We start from the raw sequence: 17,225 nt of genomic DNA on the forward strand, positions 1-17,225 counted from the left end.
CTCTGAATTGCACGGATCCGAATCGGGGGAGTTTGGACTTTGGCATTTCCCGAATAAAATTTGCCGAATCCAAATTTTACCGAATTTTTTTTTCAACAGCCCTACTTCCCACCATACACTTCTCTCTATGTCCACACTCTGGGTTCAGAAACACACCTAGCTGGCCAGTGCATTGGATAAAACTAATTCTTCATCAGCATTTCAGTGCTTACCCAAAAGGTAGCTCTTGAATGCTTAGACATGAAGGACATTTGACTTCACATTTTCTAGGTGGACAACATAAACCGCTAACATGAATGTTTTATCATCCTGAATGACCTCAGGTATTGTACTCTCAAATGGTCACACCTGGAAACAACAGAGGAAGTTTGGGGTGGCTACCATGCGGAAGCTGGGAATGGAGAAGAAAAGTGTGCAGAGCCAAATACAAGAGGAGGCCCGTCACCTTGTCGAGACTTTTGCAAGTGCAAAGGGTATGTTTTACTGGGATTGGGCTGGAGTTTCCCACTCTGCAGAAACTTTTTGTGAGGATTATCCCCTCACAACTGTATTTGCATTACTTTTTGTATGGATTATATTATTTGTCGGATTGTATTACTTCTTGTATGCATAAAATAATTTAGCACTGATTTTTCAGGGTGCTTCAAACTATTAGTTTTTAAGGTATCTCAGGACTGTTTCTTTTTGCTGCACTACAATGACCCTTCTGGACTTCTGCTTTGGAGGATTTCCATGTTCAGACACCCTGACTATTTAGCATACCCAATTCCCTCAAGCCATGAGGAGGCCCAACTGATTCTTGCACTGATTGCTGCAAGTCCAAATGATAAACTACACTCTACCACAGTCTACCAAGGGAACTCAGCTGATCCCATCCAAAAGTGGGATTATGGAACAACAACAATCGCCAAATACACACACAAATGTGTTAGCACTTCTCCCTTCTTCCTCCATTTGGGTGCCCATAGAATTGGACCCCCTGACCCAAATTTCACCAAACTTGGAGGTTCTCCTGAGGAGCCTCACCAGCAGCTGAGCTGCAAATTTGATGTCTCTACCTTGAAAAACAACCCCCAGAGCCCCGCAAATATCTCCCGTTGAATACCATTGGAGCAAAAAATTACCCAGGCCCCCACCACCAATTCTTTCAAATGTAGGAAAAAACAGCCTTTTTTTCCTCCAGGGAAAAAGCTAAGAGGCATGCCTGTGAACAACCACAGATCAATACCTCCTCCCACCCCAAGAACCAGCACAAGCCCAACAGAACCATACCAGAACCTAGGGTTGCCAACCTCCAGGTAATAGAAGAAGATCTCCTGCTATTACAACTGATCTCCAGCCAATATAGATCAGTTCAGCTGGAGAAAATGGCAGCTTTGGCAATTGGAGTTTATAGCATTGAAGTCCCTCCCCTCCCCAAACCCCGCCCTCCTCAGGGTCCGCCCCAAAAATCTCCCGCCGGTTGCAAAGAGGGACCTAGCAACCCTACCAGAACCCAGTCCAGCACAACCACAAACCGATGCATCATGAAGCCTAAAAGAACCAATATAAAAAAACACACTAAAACACAGCATAAGAAAATCAAAATAGCGGCACTTTTGCCAGTCCAGATGAAGCTGCAAGCCAGTCCAACATGCAGGTGCCCAGCAAAACCCAGGCATGCCGACAACAAAGATACCTTCATTTTCCCAGGGAAAGCAGGCCTCAGGAAGTTAGAGGGAGGGTTTCTGTGTGTACCCTGATCCTCCTCTCTCTCAGTCTCACACACCATCACAGCCTCAGAGATTGAACCTTTGGTTCTGCGGCTGCCTTTCATCACTGGCTCTCCTTTTCCCACCTTCCCACCCCTGCAAGGAAGAATGTTAGCCAGAAATGTATCTTGATTAGCTTCATTATTTGTGGCTCTCCTGTGGCTTCTGTTGGTTTCTGTTTGACACACTGGTCCCTCTCCTTCTGCGTCCTTTTCATCTCCCACAAGATGAAGCACAGTTTTGGTGCAGCTGCATTATTCTCAGCATGCAATTTTTGTATGGGGTGGCTGGCCAAGGACTGACTGAGCCGGGCATCACTTCCAACTTCCCCGTGCCACACAGCTACTAGGGTTCAGTGGAGGCTTTGGGGTGAGCCCCAGAGTGACAACACTCTTGTCCCCAAAGCTAACCCCAAAAGACTGCTTAGGCAGCTCCTCTTCCTGCTGCTGGGAAGGCTCAACAACAGCTGGAGGAGGGGCAGCCTGAGCAACAGACCCCTGCCCACTACCAGCACCTGTAGTCACCTGTGCAAGTGACTAGGGTTGCCAGCTCTTGGTTGGGAAATACCTGGAGATTTCAGAGGTGAGGCCTGAGGAGGGCGGGGCTTGGAGAGGGGAGGGACTTCAATGCCATAGAGTCCAATCGCCAAAGCAGCCATTTTCTCCAGGGGGATTTATCTCTGTCGCCTGTAATAGCGGGAGATCTGCAGCCACCACCTGAAGGTTGGCAACCCCAGCAAGTGGTGCTTCTCCAGCAGCTGCATCGACAAAGTGTGCTTGACACCACTTGAGCCAAGGATGGTGGAGGGTGGCTGAGGAGCAGGTCTCCACACAGGTGGGTGGAAAACAGCAGCCCTCCTCTCTTCTCTACTGCCTTTCCCCAGGGCCCTGCAGCGTTCCTTTCCTGTCACTCATTGTTCCCCCACACCAAACTCTGGCTAACTAACACAGGGAAGTTAAGTGCCTAGCTACCTGTCCTTCACTGCAACCCAACAGACCCTGAAAGTTTTTAAAGGACTCTCCAAGAAAACTGAGATTTTGTTTTGTAAAGATTCACCTAGCTGAACCTTGTTTCAAAGTGTGGTTATCCTTTTGTTGTTGTTGTTGTTTAAAGAGCAACTACCTAGTGACTTCCTATTCTAGAACCTGTCTAAGGGTAACCTGCAACTATCCTGGAAAGGGAATGTCAAAAATGTCAAAAAAAGTGAAAGGTAACTGCACTAAAATTTGTCCTGTCTCCTCTACTGCAAGTTCCCAAATTCCAGATAAAGGAATGAGAAGAGCTCCTCTGCAAATAAAAGCTACAGCCTGAACTGATGAACTAGTTTTCTAAGGCCACCCAGCTTCAATTTTTATGAAGCCCAGAGTCAACACTGAAAAGGTTTACTGTATGCTAATTATTTGGAAAACAAAATCCTTGACTTTCTTAACAGCGATCACAAGCCTAACTAGGAAGAAACCGAAGCCCTACTCCTAAGTTAAAATGTGAGGGTTTTTAACCAATTCCTAACACGCCTTTATTAAAACTAGCCTCTATTTAAATCTCAACTACTATATCAAAATGGCTCACACACACAAGGGTCTAAAAAAGCAAAACAAACCCTTAAACACCATTTAACATACAGGGAAACCAAACCAAACTCAAGGCAATTAAAGGGGCTTTAGGCCTCACTAGGCTCCAGCGAGCTCTCCTATTTGTCCCTTCAAGATGCCTCTCCCCCTCCCTCATGTTTCCCAAGAAACTAGCCAAATGGCAGGAGACTGGTCCTTCCAGAACAATCCAGCAAAGGGAAGGGGCACCTTTGCCAGCCCAGCAGAAACCACCTGGAAGCCCAGCACAACACTAGCCAAGCTAAGTTTAAAGGGGGGCTTAGAATTTAAAGCCCGATCGCCAGCATCGCGTATGGGCTTAAAAAACATTTTTCCCCATGGGCTGTTGAAAAGCCAAAAAGCCAGAAAAAAAGCTTTTAAAAATTTGGCGTTGAGGCTTTCAGCTTTATCTAGATTACTGGGATTTTTTTCAGCTGGGAAAAAAAGTTGGGAAAAGTTACGTTTGGCATATCTGAATGCACACACCTAGTCATCAGCTTGCAACAAGACTGAAACTTGATCTTGTTGGAGGGAATGAACTGTGAAATGTCTCTTAGTACTAGCACATGTGCCGGGACATGGAAGACCTAGGCTAGCTCAATCTTGTCAAATCTCAGAAAGTTAGCAGGGTCAGCCCTGGTTAATATTTGGATGGGAGACCACCAAGGAAGTCCAAGGTTGCTACACAGAGGCAGGCAATGGCAAGCCACCTCTGAATGCCTCTCACCTTGAAAACCACAAGAGATTGCCATGTGTTGGCTCCGACTTGATGGCACTTTCCACTACCTCCATCACTAGCTCACACCAGAACTTCAAACAGGGCAGTAAAGCTGGAAAAATAGATCAGTCAGAATGCTATACCTCTCACCTGTTGTCTGCTCTGCTGCTGTCCCATTGTTGCCCTAGATTGCTCTTCTCAGGGAACTTCCTTCCTTCCAGCTGACCCTGCTCTCTCTGCCTTCTTTTCTTTGTGCCAAAATACACGTTATGATTTTTCAAGAGTTGGGTCTGGATGGACTCCACGTGGAGCAGCAAAATCAGGGAAATAAATCCTTCCGTGTGGTTATCAAGTGGGGGAAAGGCTTGGGGGGTGCAGGAGTTCGTCCTCCCCCCATGGCATTTGAGCTTTCCTTTTTTTCAGAATTTATTCCCTGCAGCTGCTGTGTAGCTGTAAGGAGTGCAAGATGGATCCACGAAACCAGCACCCAACTCTAAGAATCGTAATATATAGAGTGGCTCTTTGTCTAACCACCATGAGGGGAAGATGCGCTCTCTACATACCTAGTCTAGATTGAAATCTAGAATGCTAACTCTACATTTCCCTATCCAATATGGAGTTCCTCTATAATAGCAGACTTCTATTTCTTTTCTGAAGCATCAAGCCTACTGGGAACTTAATTCCTAAGCAGCATCTCCATTTTCCTTGCTGTACAAATCTAATTCTTGCTAATGTATATGATCCCAAATAGGAGGCGGGAATCAAGAGAGACGACTCAACATTTCCCTGTTTAAGAAGTATAACTCTCAGTATAAATAGAAGTAAAACCATTGTTAATGTTTTGCACATATCTTGGTTTGCAGGACAGCCACTTGACCCTTTGTTTCCCATCACTTATTCCATCTCCAGTGTGATCTCTGTTCTGGTTTTTGGACACCGGTTTTCTGCTGAGGATGAGGAATTTATCAAGCTGGCGAAAACCTTTGCACATGGTGTACGATTTGTAGGTAGCTTCTTTCATCTTGTGAGTACACTTTACTGTTTTATACCCTGCCCTCCCCCGGTCAAAGCTTTCCAATTGTCTTTGGCAGAAATTAGGGATGAGAATGTAGTGCTCAGATGAAGGGTTTATACATGAAACTGCCTTTTTTTTTTCAATCAGACCATTGGTCCCTCAAGGTCAGTGTTGTCTACTCAAACTGCCACCAGCTCTCAGGGATCCTTTCACATCACCTACTACTTGACAGGTGCTGAGGAGTCTCTGGTTCTTGACAATCTATGCTTAAGAGGTGATGCAGTAAATGCTTGGGACAATATTGGTGGGAGCAGGCTACAACTTGACAATGAGGGAAAGGCAATGCCCTGGGAGACAAGGAAGGAGAAGCCAAATGCTGCTCTGCCTCTGACAGTTGTAACATTCCTCACTGCCTTGCCTCATGTGCTGGTAATGGTTACCTCAACAACAGCAAGTTCATTAAAGATCCTCAGGATGGAGGCAAGATTCAAAGTCCTTGAATTGAAAGTGTCGGTTCAGGTAAAAGAACTTAAAAAATTTCCAGTGAACTAGTACAAACAAGCCCCAACCTAGATAGCACAGATTCGCCTGATCCCATGAGATCTCGGAAGCCAACAGGGTCCGCCCTGGTTAGAATTTGGTTGGGAGACCACAATTCCAGGGTTAATAATCAGAGGCAGGCAATGGCAAACCACCTCTGAACATCTCTTGCCATGAAAACCCTACCGGGTTGCCGTAAGTCAGCTGCAACTTAACAGCAAAAAAAAAAAGTCCAAGCAGAATATGAAGAGAAGCTTCTTTCAGTTCCACCGAATATCACTTTTTGCAAGTCTATGGACTTTCCTTTGAAAACCTATATTCAGGCACAGTAGCTGTGTTTATTTCTACCTGCAAAAATAAACAACAGTCCACTGGCACTTTAAAGAATAATAAAATTCTACCACCGCAGAAGTGTTTATGTGAGCCTGCTTGCACCTTTGAAATTCTAATAGTGGTGGTGGGTGTATTCAGAAGAAGGGACACCTACAAATTGCAACTGACTTCTCTACAAAAACAGAAAGATATGAAACTCTCCAACCTTTTACAAGACACTTCTGGACACAACAACTCCACCAACAATATTGTCAACCTTTCCCAACATACCCTCAGCTTGGCACAGGAATCTGTCCTTTCAAGAGGCCTATCCTTCTGCCCCACCAAGTCCACAGAGACAATACAACTCTGTGGAGACCTGGAAGCATTTTTTCGCCGTTTACGTTTGAAGGAATATTTCTACCACAATACAGAACAGAATACAGAACAGACCTCACAGCTTCAACAATCTACTCCTGAACAACCTCCTCACATTTCCACCATTGAACCATATAAGGATGATCAATTGGCTCCCACCCAGCACCATAAAAAGAAGAACTCCATGTGGACTCCACCTGAAGGCCGCAACACTACACTGGACATGTATATTGAATGTTTTCGCCGCCGAGCCCAAACTGAAATAATCAACAGAAAACACCACTCAAGATCCAATCTCAGCTTTACAGAGAAGAATGCCATAAGTAGCCTGAGAAACAATCCAACTATTATAATAAAACAAGCTGACAAGGGAGGAGCCATTGTCATAATGGACAAAACTAAATATATACAAGAAGCTGAACGACAGCTCTCAAACACCAGTTTCTACAGGCTGCTATCCACACACCCCACTCAGGCATACCAGCGAGAACTCAACAAAATCATGAAGAAATTACCAAAACATATACAGGAACGAATTGATATGGATTCATCTCAAGAACCTCGAGCAGGCACTTTCTACCTCCTGCCTAAGATACATAAACCTGGCAACCCTGGCCGCCCCATTGTTTCGAGCATTGGAACCATCACCGTAGGAGTATCAGGATATATGGACTCCCTTCTGAGACCATATGTCATTAATACCCCCAGCTATGTCCGAGACACCACAGACTTCCTAAGGAAACTGCAGTCCATCAACTGTCTCCCAGAAAACAGCATTCTAGTCACCATGGATGTGGAGTCTCTATAGACCAACATCCCCCATGACGACGGGCTACAAGCCATTAGAAATACCATCCCTGACAACAACACTGCAGATCTGGCTACACAACTCTGCAGGTTTGTTCTCACTCACAACTACTTCCGGTTTGGTAAGGACTTATACCTTCAAATCAATGGCACTGCCATGGGCACTCGCATGGCTCCACAATATTCCAACATTTTCATGGCAGATCTAGAACAACGTTTTCTGAACTCATACCCACTGGCACCTCTCCTTTACTTGAGATTCATTGATGACATTTTCTTTGTCTGGACTCATGGCAAAGAAGCCCTTGAAAGATTTCACCAGGCTTTCAACGACTTCCACCCCACCATCAATCTAACTATGAATTATTCCGAACAAGAAATCAACTTCCTAGACACCACAGTACGGATCCATGGGGGACACACAAGCACCACATTGTACCGGAAACCGACAGATCGGCAAACGTATCTACATGCGTCCAGCCACCACCCCAACCATATCAGACAATCCATTGTCTATAGCCAAGCCCTACGCTATAGTCGCATCTGCTCCAATCCTTCAGACAGAAATACACACTTGAGAGACCTACAGCAAACATTTTTGCAACTACAATATCCTCCAGACATGGTGCAAAAGATGATTGAGAAGGCCAGAATGATACCCAGGCACAACTTACTACAAGATAAGCCCAGAGAGAATGACAACAGAACACCTCTGGTTGTCACTTATAGCTCCCAACTAAAACCAGTCCAACGTATTATTAAGGACCTACAACCAATGCTGGATTGTGACACTTCCCTCGCTGAAGCACTGGGTGGGTGTCCCTTTCTTGCTTACAGACAGCCGGCTAACCTAAAACAACTTCTCACCCATGATGATAAACTACGTAAGAAGAACATGGACTCTGGCACCAAGGCCTGCAACAAACCAAGGTGCCAACTTTGCCCTCATATAGATTCTAGGAACACCATCTCTGGACCCACCAATGTCAGCCATACTATCTCAGGTTCATATTCCTGCTCATCCTCTAATGTGATTTATGCCATCACATGCCAGCAATGCCCTTCCACAATCTACATTGGACAAACAGGTCAGTCTCTTAGACAAAGATTAAATGGACATAAGTCTGACATCAGAAACCACAATATTCAAAAACCAGTGGGAGAACATTTCAACCTTCCAGGACATTCTGTTGCAGATTTAAGAGTAGCAGTTCTCTTACAAAGGAATTTTAAAGGGAGATTGGAAAGAGAAACTGCTGAATTACAGTTGATATTCAAACTAAAGTCAATGCATTTACCTGGGCTGAATAAAGACCTTGCATTCCTGGCCCATTACCAATGCTGATTTCTCCACACCCATCTCTCCCCTGGACATCACAGACTCTTCTGCATATCACACCTAATCCCATCAAGCCTGCTATTCACATTTACATACTGTTCCTCTATTTAAAGACCGATGGATTCACATTCTAGCTGTATCTGAAGAAGTGAGCTGTGGCTCACGAAAGCTCATACCCTACCAGAAAATATTTTTGTTAGTCTTTAAGGTGCTACTGGACTCTTGCCCTTTTTGTCCTCTTAACATGGTATGTGTGGAAACTGCCCCTGGAAAAAAAGGAATCAACATCAGTTGGTTTCCTGTAAACATCAGAATTAATCTTCCTTCCCTGCTTTTTAATACCTACATCAAGAAAATTAGCCTTGGATTCATTATAAGACATATCAAATCCCAGTCCTTATATGTCTAACATTTCCTTTGTTTGGAGGGAGTCTTCTTGTGACAATTTTAAACTAAATTAACTTCACCTGCTAGTTTCCTGCTTCAAAGACATTATTTCCCTTCTGACTGTTTGTGGCAAAAGTGGACTGTGACATGATTAACACAGTGGACAACTGTTGCTTACAGATGTGTTGGGGCTCAAGAAGTAAGCTTTTGCCTTTATGTTTAACTCAAGAAGGAGACTAAATTGTTCTTGAATGTGTTAGACATTTCGCTTTAGAAAATCCCTTTACGTCCTCTGCAACATTTCTCCTTTGCTGTCACAAACCCTAACCATTTCTTGTGGCTGGAATCTGAACTGACTGCAGCTAATGAGGGTGTTTGCTTTTAAGATGATTTTTTTTAAATTTGCAAAATAATGCCGTACTTTCTTTTTTAACTAATTTCAACAAACCAATGATTGTTGTGTGAGACTGTGAGCTCTAGCCCTGCGACGAACCCATAAACAGATTCCAGCCGACGGCAAATCCACGAAAGCAGTTTTATTGGTTAGAATCGACAGGTATCAGGTCATATTCAGAAGGACACTAGTAAGGGTCGAAAGCAAGGCACACAGCATATATGGGAGAGCAAAGGAGATAACCGGTTACCTAGCAACCCCCCCCCCACAGGCAGGAAGGAGTACTTGGCAATTCCCACAGTATGGGAATCTATGAAGGCTAAACACGGGGCTAGGACTGGCCTTGGACAAAACAGCAAAACAGCACCTGGAAGCACAGCCACAAAACCTCCTCATGGCCTGTTCCTGACAGAGACAGATTCAGATTCCTACTATTTCTTCATCTGGCCTATTGGCATCTGTTGTCTGGGTCTAAAAGTGAGTGGGAGTGCCTTTAGTGGCCCTTTCTACTATAAGGGTGCTAGTGTAACAACTGGGGACCCAAGAGCTTGAGCGCTCTTATTGATTTGGTAGTTAAACAGGAAAGATCTCCCTGAGAAAATCAAGATATGGGCTGAGCATGCACTGGCTCCTCTGCCTCATCATCCAGCTCCTCCTCCTCCCTATCTGATACTTCTGTGTTTCAAGAAGTGAATTCCTGTCACTTGAAACAGACTGCATGCATACACTTGTACAAAGTTCTGAGTTGAGAGGATCTTCCGTCTGCCTTGGTCAGCTAGAGGGCTTTGCTGCTCCCTGCTGACCATGCAAGGATTAAGCAGCCATTGCTATCTCTAACCTCCAAGTGGCTGAATTGTGCAGGATTCTTGAGGCCCTGGCATGGATGGATGGATGGATGGATGGATGGATGGATGGATGGATGGATGGATGGATGGATGGATGGATGGAGACTCTGTCCTAGGGTGTTTTCTTCCTCTAGATGACTGCTGCAGTATTTGCTTTTGTTTTTCTTGCAGCTGTATGAAATGTTCCCATGGCTCATGAAACATATCACGTGGCCATACAAGAAGGCATTCGCCTCTGTGGATGTTGTGCTTTCCCATGCAAGGAAAGAGACAGAAGAGCACAGGGCTCACCCGGCCCTGCAGGAGCCACGGGATTTCATTGATTACTATCTGCTTCAGATGGAGAAAGTAAGTATCCCTTTTGTGAATTCAGCTCACCTGAACCATTATTATACTCCTTTTAAGACTAAAAAGAAACTTCTGCAGGACCACCAACAGGATTCTCTAGCCCTTGTGTAATATTTGCATACATTTCCTCAACCCAGCATTTTCCTGTTGTCCGTAACAGAGCAAGAATGACCCCACTTCAACATATGATGATGGCAACCTGTTTCAATGTATTTCGGACTTCTTTACTGCTGGGACAGAAACGACTGCCACTGCTCTTCAGTGGCTGGTGCTCCTCATGGTGATTCATCAAGATATCCAAGGTGAGCAAGAACTGTGCAATGTGAACAAGAGTCACTCTATTCTTGGTAATTCTTGAATGAGTTCATAGCAAGAGGATGATTACTATGTTAATAACAAGCTGGTGGGGGGGGTCTGTAAAGAATCAGTGGAGGAGAAATGGTTTGGAAATTTCCCAATACATATCCAGATCTCCCCTTCCAGTTTTCTATAAGCTCCTCGGGAACTGAACAGATTCCTACCTCCCCTTCCTTTTCACTTTAACATACTCTCCACTATTCTCAAAATGCTGTGCCTCCTGGAGTATTCTTGTTCTCAGAAGTCCACGTTCTGGAGATAGCATTCTTTTCATGGTGGTTAATTTACAAACTCATTTTTTCCTGTGAAAAAAATCTGTTGATCTGTTGTCACTACATGTCAGGTCTGTATCTCGGTTTCTGTTTCTCAGAAGGTATCTCTGAGTTTCACTTCCCACTGTCCAGACTGTCCAAGGATTGTTATGAATTCCTAACCCGTTTGAAGATGTTTGAAGCTGTGGGAATCACAGCTCTGTTTGTGTTGTGTAATCTCTCGCCGTTTTCTATGCTTTTATATTACCAAGCCTAGGCCAACGGGCCCCATTGCTGTCACCCTTTCTTTGATGCACTGTTTCCCTTTATGACCAGTAAAGACCAACATCTTTGGACCTGACTGTCTCTGATGTGGTTTCTGGTTCATATTGGACCAAGGGCTGACACTACAGGGCGCAAATTATCAAGCTGATAAGGAGCAAGCTATTGGGGCAATTTATGGGCTACCATGAGGGGAACTTTAGGATCCTTCATGCCATTGGAGCATTTCTGGACTGCTTGCTATTATTGCAGTGTTTCTCCTTTGTGTGAAAGGGGGCTTGAACAAATGGCCTAAAGTGATATCCTGACTAGGGGCGTGCATTCGGCAAAGCTAAACTGAAAAACAACCTGAACAATACTTTATCAGTATTTGGGGGAGGGTTCTCCCCCCCCAAAGAAATGTATTTAATGGGCGCCGAAAAGCAGGTCCCAAATCATGCCAAAATTTTCCACATGATCTCGGCCACTCCAGCCCAGCTTCCATGTGAAAAAAAAGACTTGGGGTAATCCCCTCTCCCCCTCCCCTCTCCCCCTCCCTTGCCTGATTGCCACTGCCTCCAGACTCCACGTGGAACTCAGAGGTGGCCACCGCCACCACTGGACTCGAGATAAGTGAGGGGAGGAGGGATAAGGGGAGGGGAGTACAATTTGGATTCAGGTCTAATGGATCCAATATTTTTCAGGAATCCTGGATAGTTCTGATATGGTTTGGAAATATACATGATTCCCGAAAATTTTCAGGTCCATTAGATCCAAATCTGAATTTTACCTTTTTATTTATTGCACACCCCTAATCCGGACTAATATCTAGCGGTATGGGACAGGAGGGAATGTGGAATAGGATATCTCATCAGATCGGAGAAGCTAAGTAGGGTAGGTACGTGGATGGGAGACCACCAAGGAAGACTTTACAGGGGAAGGCAATGGCAAACCACTTCTCCTTAATCACTTGCCTTGAAAACTCTACGGGATTGCCATAAATCGGCTACGATTTGATGGCCCTATACACCCACACAAACACACCCACACATACACACAAATAAGGAGGTGTGTCATCCTAACCAAATAGAGGTTTGGGGGTCATTTCATGCTTGCCAATCTCTACCTCATAAGGCTGCTGCTCTTTAGGGCTGAATTTCAGGGCTTTGGGGTTTCAAGAGTCACACTGCTGTTTCTGCAGTGAAAAAAAGCAAATTAGGTCTTGAAAACTTGAAGCTGTGAAATTCAATCTAAAAAAGAAAAGTGCCCCAATTTGATTCAGTCTTTTACATCTCCTCATAAAAAAAAAAAACCCACTATGGCAGACATGGGTAACTGAATCACAAGGAATTAATGGGAAGGGAAAGTCCTGGGGCTGTAAAAGAATTCCATATGTTGGAGGATTTAAGTGTTATTGTTTCAAGGGTGTTGTTTGGAAGGAAGGGACAAAATAGCACCAGACATTTAATCTAAGGGACAAATTGTGGCTGCCAAACACATTTGACTTACAAGCTTTGACCGAAAAACATAGGTGTCCACAACTGGGAGACCTGCAAGGACTTGTGGGGGGCATCTTGTTAGAATTGAGCCTTATTTCTTAGTATCTGCTATCGATTCAGTGGGTTGGATCGTTTGGTTATGGCCTAATGAAAATATAGTAAGTCACATACACGCACGAAAATAGACAAAATCCTTTTGTCTTAGTCAAACAACCTTTACTCACTAAATCAGGGATAGGGTTCACAGGAGGTAAAACAAATAAATTCTTTCTACATCTCTACAGTTACCTATACTGCCAGATGCTTCTGGCAGGCACTAAGCTTAAACACAGGCATTTCTAGATATAAGAATCGCCCCTCCATCCTTCCATGTTGATGGTCAAAAGTTAACTAGGACTGTGCTTTCTCTACTAAACAAAGGATATAAGGAAAGCACAGTAAAATGCAGATTCACTTGAGTACGTGACAAGCGGCATGTCTCCAATGGATGCTCTTCACTGACCAAATGCTAGATTAACATATTACAGGTTATATCATACCTTTGAGCTGGTTAACCTTAATATTAACCCTTGGCTGTCTGAAATGAAACAAAGCTCGCTACCTAATGCTCAACACATCTCATTTCCCAGTCTCCTACTATTTCTTCTTTTCCTTCCCCACCAGCCCATATAACCTCCCCTTTTTTCTTGCTTTCTTCTCTCCTTCCCACCCACCACCCAAACTACCTCTATCATCCCCCATCTTCATCTTTCTCTCCTTTCACCCCCAGGCATACTCTTGCTATAAAAAACTCTGTGTGGGGCTGGCTGCTGAGCTGGGGCAAGCCGAGTGAAGAACCTGCAATGACTTGCGGGGGCATCTCATTTTCCGTGTATCCCCCTCCAGATGTTATTTCCTCTTTCCTTCCTCATGGCAGCCCCCATATCCTCACCTTACCCTGCTTCCTTCTCTCCTTCTCATTCACCAACCCACCAATGTTTTATCTGTCCCCCATCTTTCTCTATTTATTATGTATTCATTTCATTTACACCCCACATTTCCCCACACTAGGGCCCCAGAGCAGTTTATATGATTCTCTTCTCCTCCATTTTAGTCTCAAAAAAAACCCTGTGAGGTAGAGTGATCTGAGGGTGTGACTGGCCCAAGGTCGCACAGTGAGTTCCCATGGTGGACTAGGGATTGAAATCCGGGTATCCCAGTCTGAAACTCTACCCACCACATCACACTGAGTCTTTTGGTGTAGCTGATGCTGAACAGTATCAAGAAGTACCAAGAGCACACAAAACCTTATAATCTAAAACAGGGAGCCACGACCAACAGCTTGAAGAAAACTACACATTACAAAGTACGCAGGTCTGACATGGGAAATTTGTAGCCATATTGCAGCTGTGAGTTCCCGGCAGGAACGCCATTTACAAGTGCTCTGGGAGCCCAATTCAGATCTGGACTCAGCACAGGGGAACAATTTTACATATAATAAATAACTCCAAATGATTGCTTGACTTTGCACAGACAAATGAACTGGGCAAAATAGATCTTACGTTTTCCATCCTTTTCCCCAGAGAAAGTCCAGAAAGAGATAGAAGAAGCTTTTGGTTCCTCTCAGTCAATTGGCTATGAAGATCGGAAGGAATTGCCTTATACCTTTGCTGTGATTCATGAAGGCATGCGTTTCAAATGTTTTGTATTAGCTGGGAACCCTAGACAATGTGGAGAGGATGTGAACATTCTTGGTTCTCTCATTCCTAAGGTATAGAAAATGATCACTACAATTCTGTATCCCAAGACCATTCGACGGGGCATTTTAAAGAACATATCCCTGTAGAAATTCATCTTGAAGAACCTCCTCAGTACCACAGAAATCAATGAAGTTCAGTATATTTGTTGGGCCACTTCCTCTGCCAGCCCATTTCTTATTGATACAGCTTTTAAAAGCCCTCCAGAAAGGGCATCTGGAAGGCCTTCAGGGAAGTAGCCATTCTCAACTCCTGCAGGAGGGAGTTTCAGAGTAAGGGGGCAACAGATTAAAAAAAAAAAGCCATTCCCTCAAGTTCCTTCCAGCTGAACTTTTTTTAAGTTTAGTTGCCAGAGGAAGGCCCCCTAAGTCAACATCAAGACTTCAGTTGGTTGATATGGGTGGAGGCAGTCCTTGAGATACTTAGGGCCTGCATTGTTTAGGGCTTCAGTGATCGAAATCAGCACCTTATGTTGAACCTGGACACAAACTAGAAGATGGGGGGGCAAAAATGCATGGTCGCTTTATTCTCCTTTATTCCCTGTTTCAAGCCAGGATTCAGCCAGGATCGAATGCATGCGTTTCGCCGAACGTGCGTTCGATCCTGATATAATAGAGGTCTATAAAATTATGCATGGTTTGGAGAGAGTGGACAGGGAGAAGTTTTTCTTCCTCTCCCATAATACTAGAGCACAGGGTCATCTGCTAAACGTGGAGGGTGAGAGATTCAAAACAGATAAAAGGAAGTATTTTTTCACACAACGCATAGTTAAATTGTGGAACTCCCTGCCCCAGGATGTGGTGATGGCTGCCAGCTTGGAGGGCTTTAAGAGGGGAGTGGACATATTCATGGAGGAGAGGGGTATTCATGGCTGTTAGTTAGAATGGGTATTAGTCATGCTGCATACCTATTCTCTCTAGTATCAGAGGAGCATGCCTATTATTTTGGGTGTGGAGGAACACAGGCAGGATGGTGCTGCTGCACTCGTCTTGTTGGTGGCTTCCTAGAGGTACCTGGTTGGCCACTGTGTGAACAGACTGCTGGACTTGATGGGCCTTGGTCTGATCCAGCAGGGCCTTTCTTATGTTCTTATGTTTTGTCCGGGGGGAGGGGGGGAGTCTAACACTGGCTTAATAATAAATTGTGAAGCACTTCCCAAATAGCAAGCCTTCCCAGAACAAATAGCGCACTGTAGAGGGATTACTTCATCATCCACCAAAGTAGTTTACGTAAGAAAAGCCATGCTGGATCTGACCGAGGCCCACCAAGTCCATCAGTCTGTTCACACAGTGGCCGATCAGGTGCCTCTAGGAAGCCCACAAACAGACAACTGCAGCAGCATTATCCTGCTGGTGTTCCATGGCACCTAATAAAATAGGCATGTTCCTCTGATATTGGAGAGAATGGGTATGCATCACGACTAGTATCCATTTGACTAGTAGCTATGGATAGCAGCAACTTTATTCACTACTTCTTGTCTAATGGCCAGCATGGAATTTGCCTTTTTTACAGCAGCCGCACACTGGGTTGACATCTTCATTGAGCTATCCACTACCACCCCAAGATCCCTTTCTTGGTCTGTTGCTGCCAGCACAGATCCCATTAGTGTATATGTGAAATTGGCATTGTTTTTTTCTTTCTGGGTAGCTTGTTATGACATTCTCCACTGCTAATCCATACTGGATGATCAATCTCCAGATCAAAATTTTCCTTCTTGTTGAAATGGGTTAAAGGGGACCATGTGAGAGCCTCCTATCTGTCTAACATGACTCTTCATATTTTCAAGAATACTCTTTACATGTATTCTGTTCCACACCATGCAAGCAGCTTTGCTTGACAGTCATTACTCCCCAAAACCATTTGCTTCATGCTTATGAATTTGCAGAGCTTCAGTTCTGGAGGGTTTGCCTCATTACATTCTGTCCTGCTTAGAGATGTAAAATTTCTGGAAATTTTGAAGCCTTGTGGGGAGAAGCCTCTTTTTCCCCAGGAAAAAAATAGAAATTTCGGGGCGGGGGGCTGAAACATATGGAATACTTATTGTCCTACCAAACCTTAACTAATTAACAACATAAAATACATCATTTATAATTTAGTATATAAAATTGCAATATTTGATGTATTTATGGAATTTAAAAGTTATAAATTGCAAAATTGCAATTGTATCCAATACTTGAGAGTAAACTGGACGCTGATGCACCCTTTGCTATCTTAGCACAAGGACCTTAATTTTTGCTATCTGATTAGAGAGAGCTCAGTTCCCAACGAAACATTTAGAGTTTTCCTCTGAGGTTTTGGTGTAGTTTCTGCCCCACCTCCTTCTGAGCTCGTCTTTAAAAGTATTTCACTCGTCCTAAAAGAGAAAATATTCCATAGGTGTTTTTTCATCACTTCCCAAAATGTCCAATTTTTCCATTGGAAAAAATTAAAAAAGGGCCTTAGGGGGGAAAAACGGGGGAAAATATTTTTTCCTTGAATTTTTCTGGGTTTTTCCCCCCTGGGCTTTCACATCTCTAGTCTTGCACTATTTACACAGAGACTAGAACCAAATTTATTGCATTGTTGAAGGGTTTAAACTCTCTCACACTCAGAGAAGCTAATTTTTCTTCTCTCTGATACTGATGCGCTCGTTTCATACAGTGTGTCATTGTTTGCCTTGGCAGCCATGAAAATAAGGCCAAAAGCAGTATATGAAAGG

The 17,225-nt window shown here is 44.1% G+C and overlaps 1 protein-coding gene across 1 annotated transcript in view; it reads left to right on the forward strand.

Moving 5' to 3' along the window:
• Nucleotides 1–17,225, forward strand: part of LOC130477899 (cytochrome P450 2J2-like) — a 36,870-nt gene that overhangs the window by 18,865 nt on the left and 780 nt on the right. The window contains exons 3-7 of the mRNA XM_056849980.1: nt 324–473; nt 4,922–5,082; nt 10,247–10,423; nt 10,584–10,725; nt 14,354–14,541. Of these exons, the coding sequence (XP_056705958.1) occupies nt 324–473; nt 4,922–5,082; nt 10,247–10,423; nt 10,584–10,725; nt 14,354–14,541 (818 nt within the window). The remainder of the gene's footprint in view (nt 1–323; nt 474–4,921; nt 5,083–10,246; nt 10,424–10,583; nt 10,726–14,353; nt 14,542–17,225) is intronic.

This window comes from Euleptes europaea, chromosome 5 (genome assembly GCF_029931775.1).
Source record: "Euleptes europaea isolate rEulEur1 chromosome 5, rEulEur1.hap1, whole genome shotgun sequence".
In the NCBI taxonomy this organism is placed as follows: Eukaryota; Metazoa; Chordata; class Lepidosauria; order Squamata; family Sphaerodactylidae; genus Euleptes; species Euleptes europaea.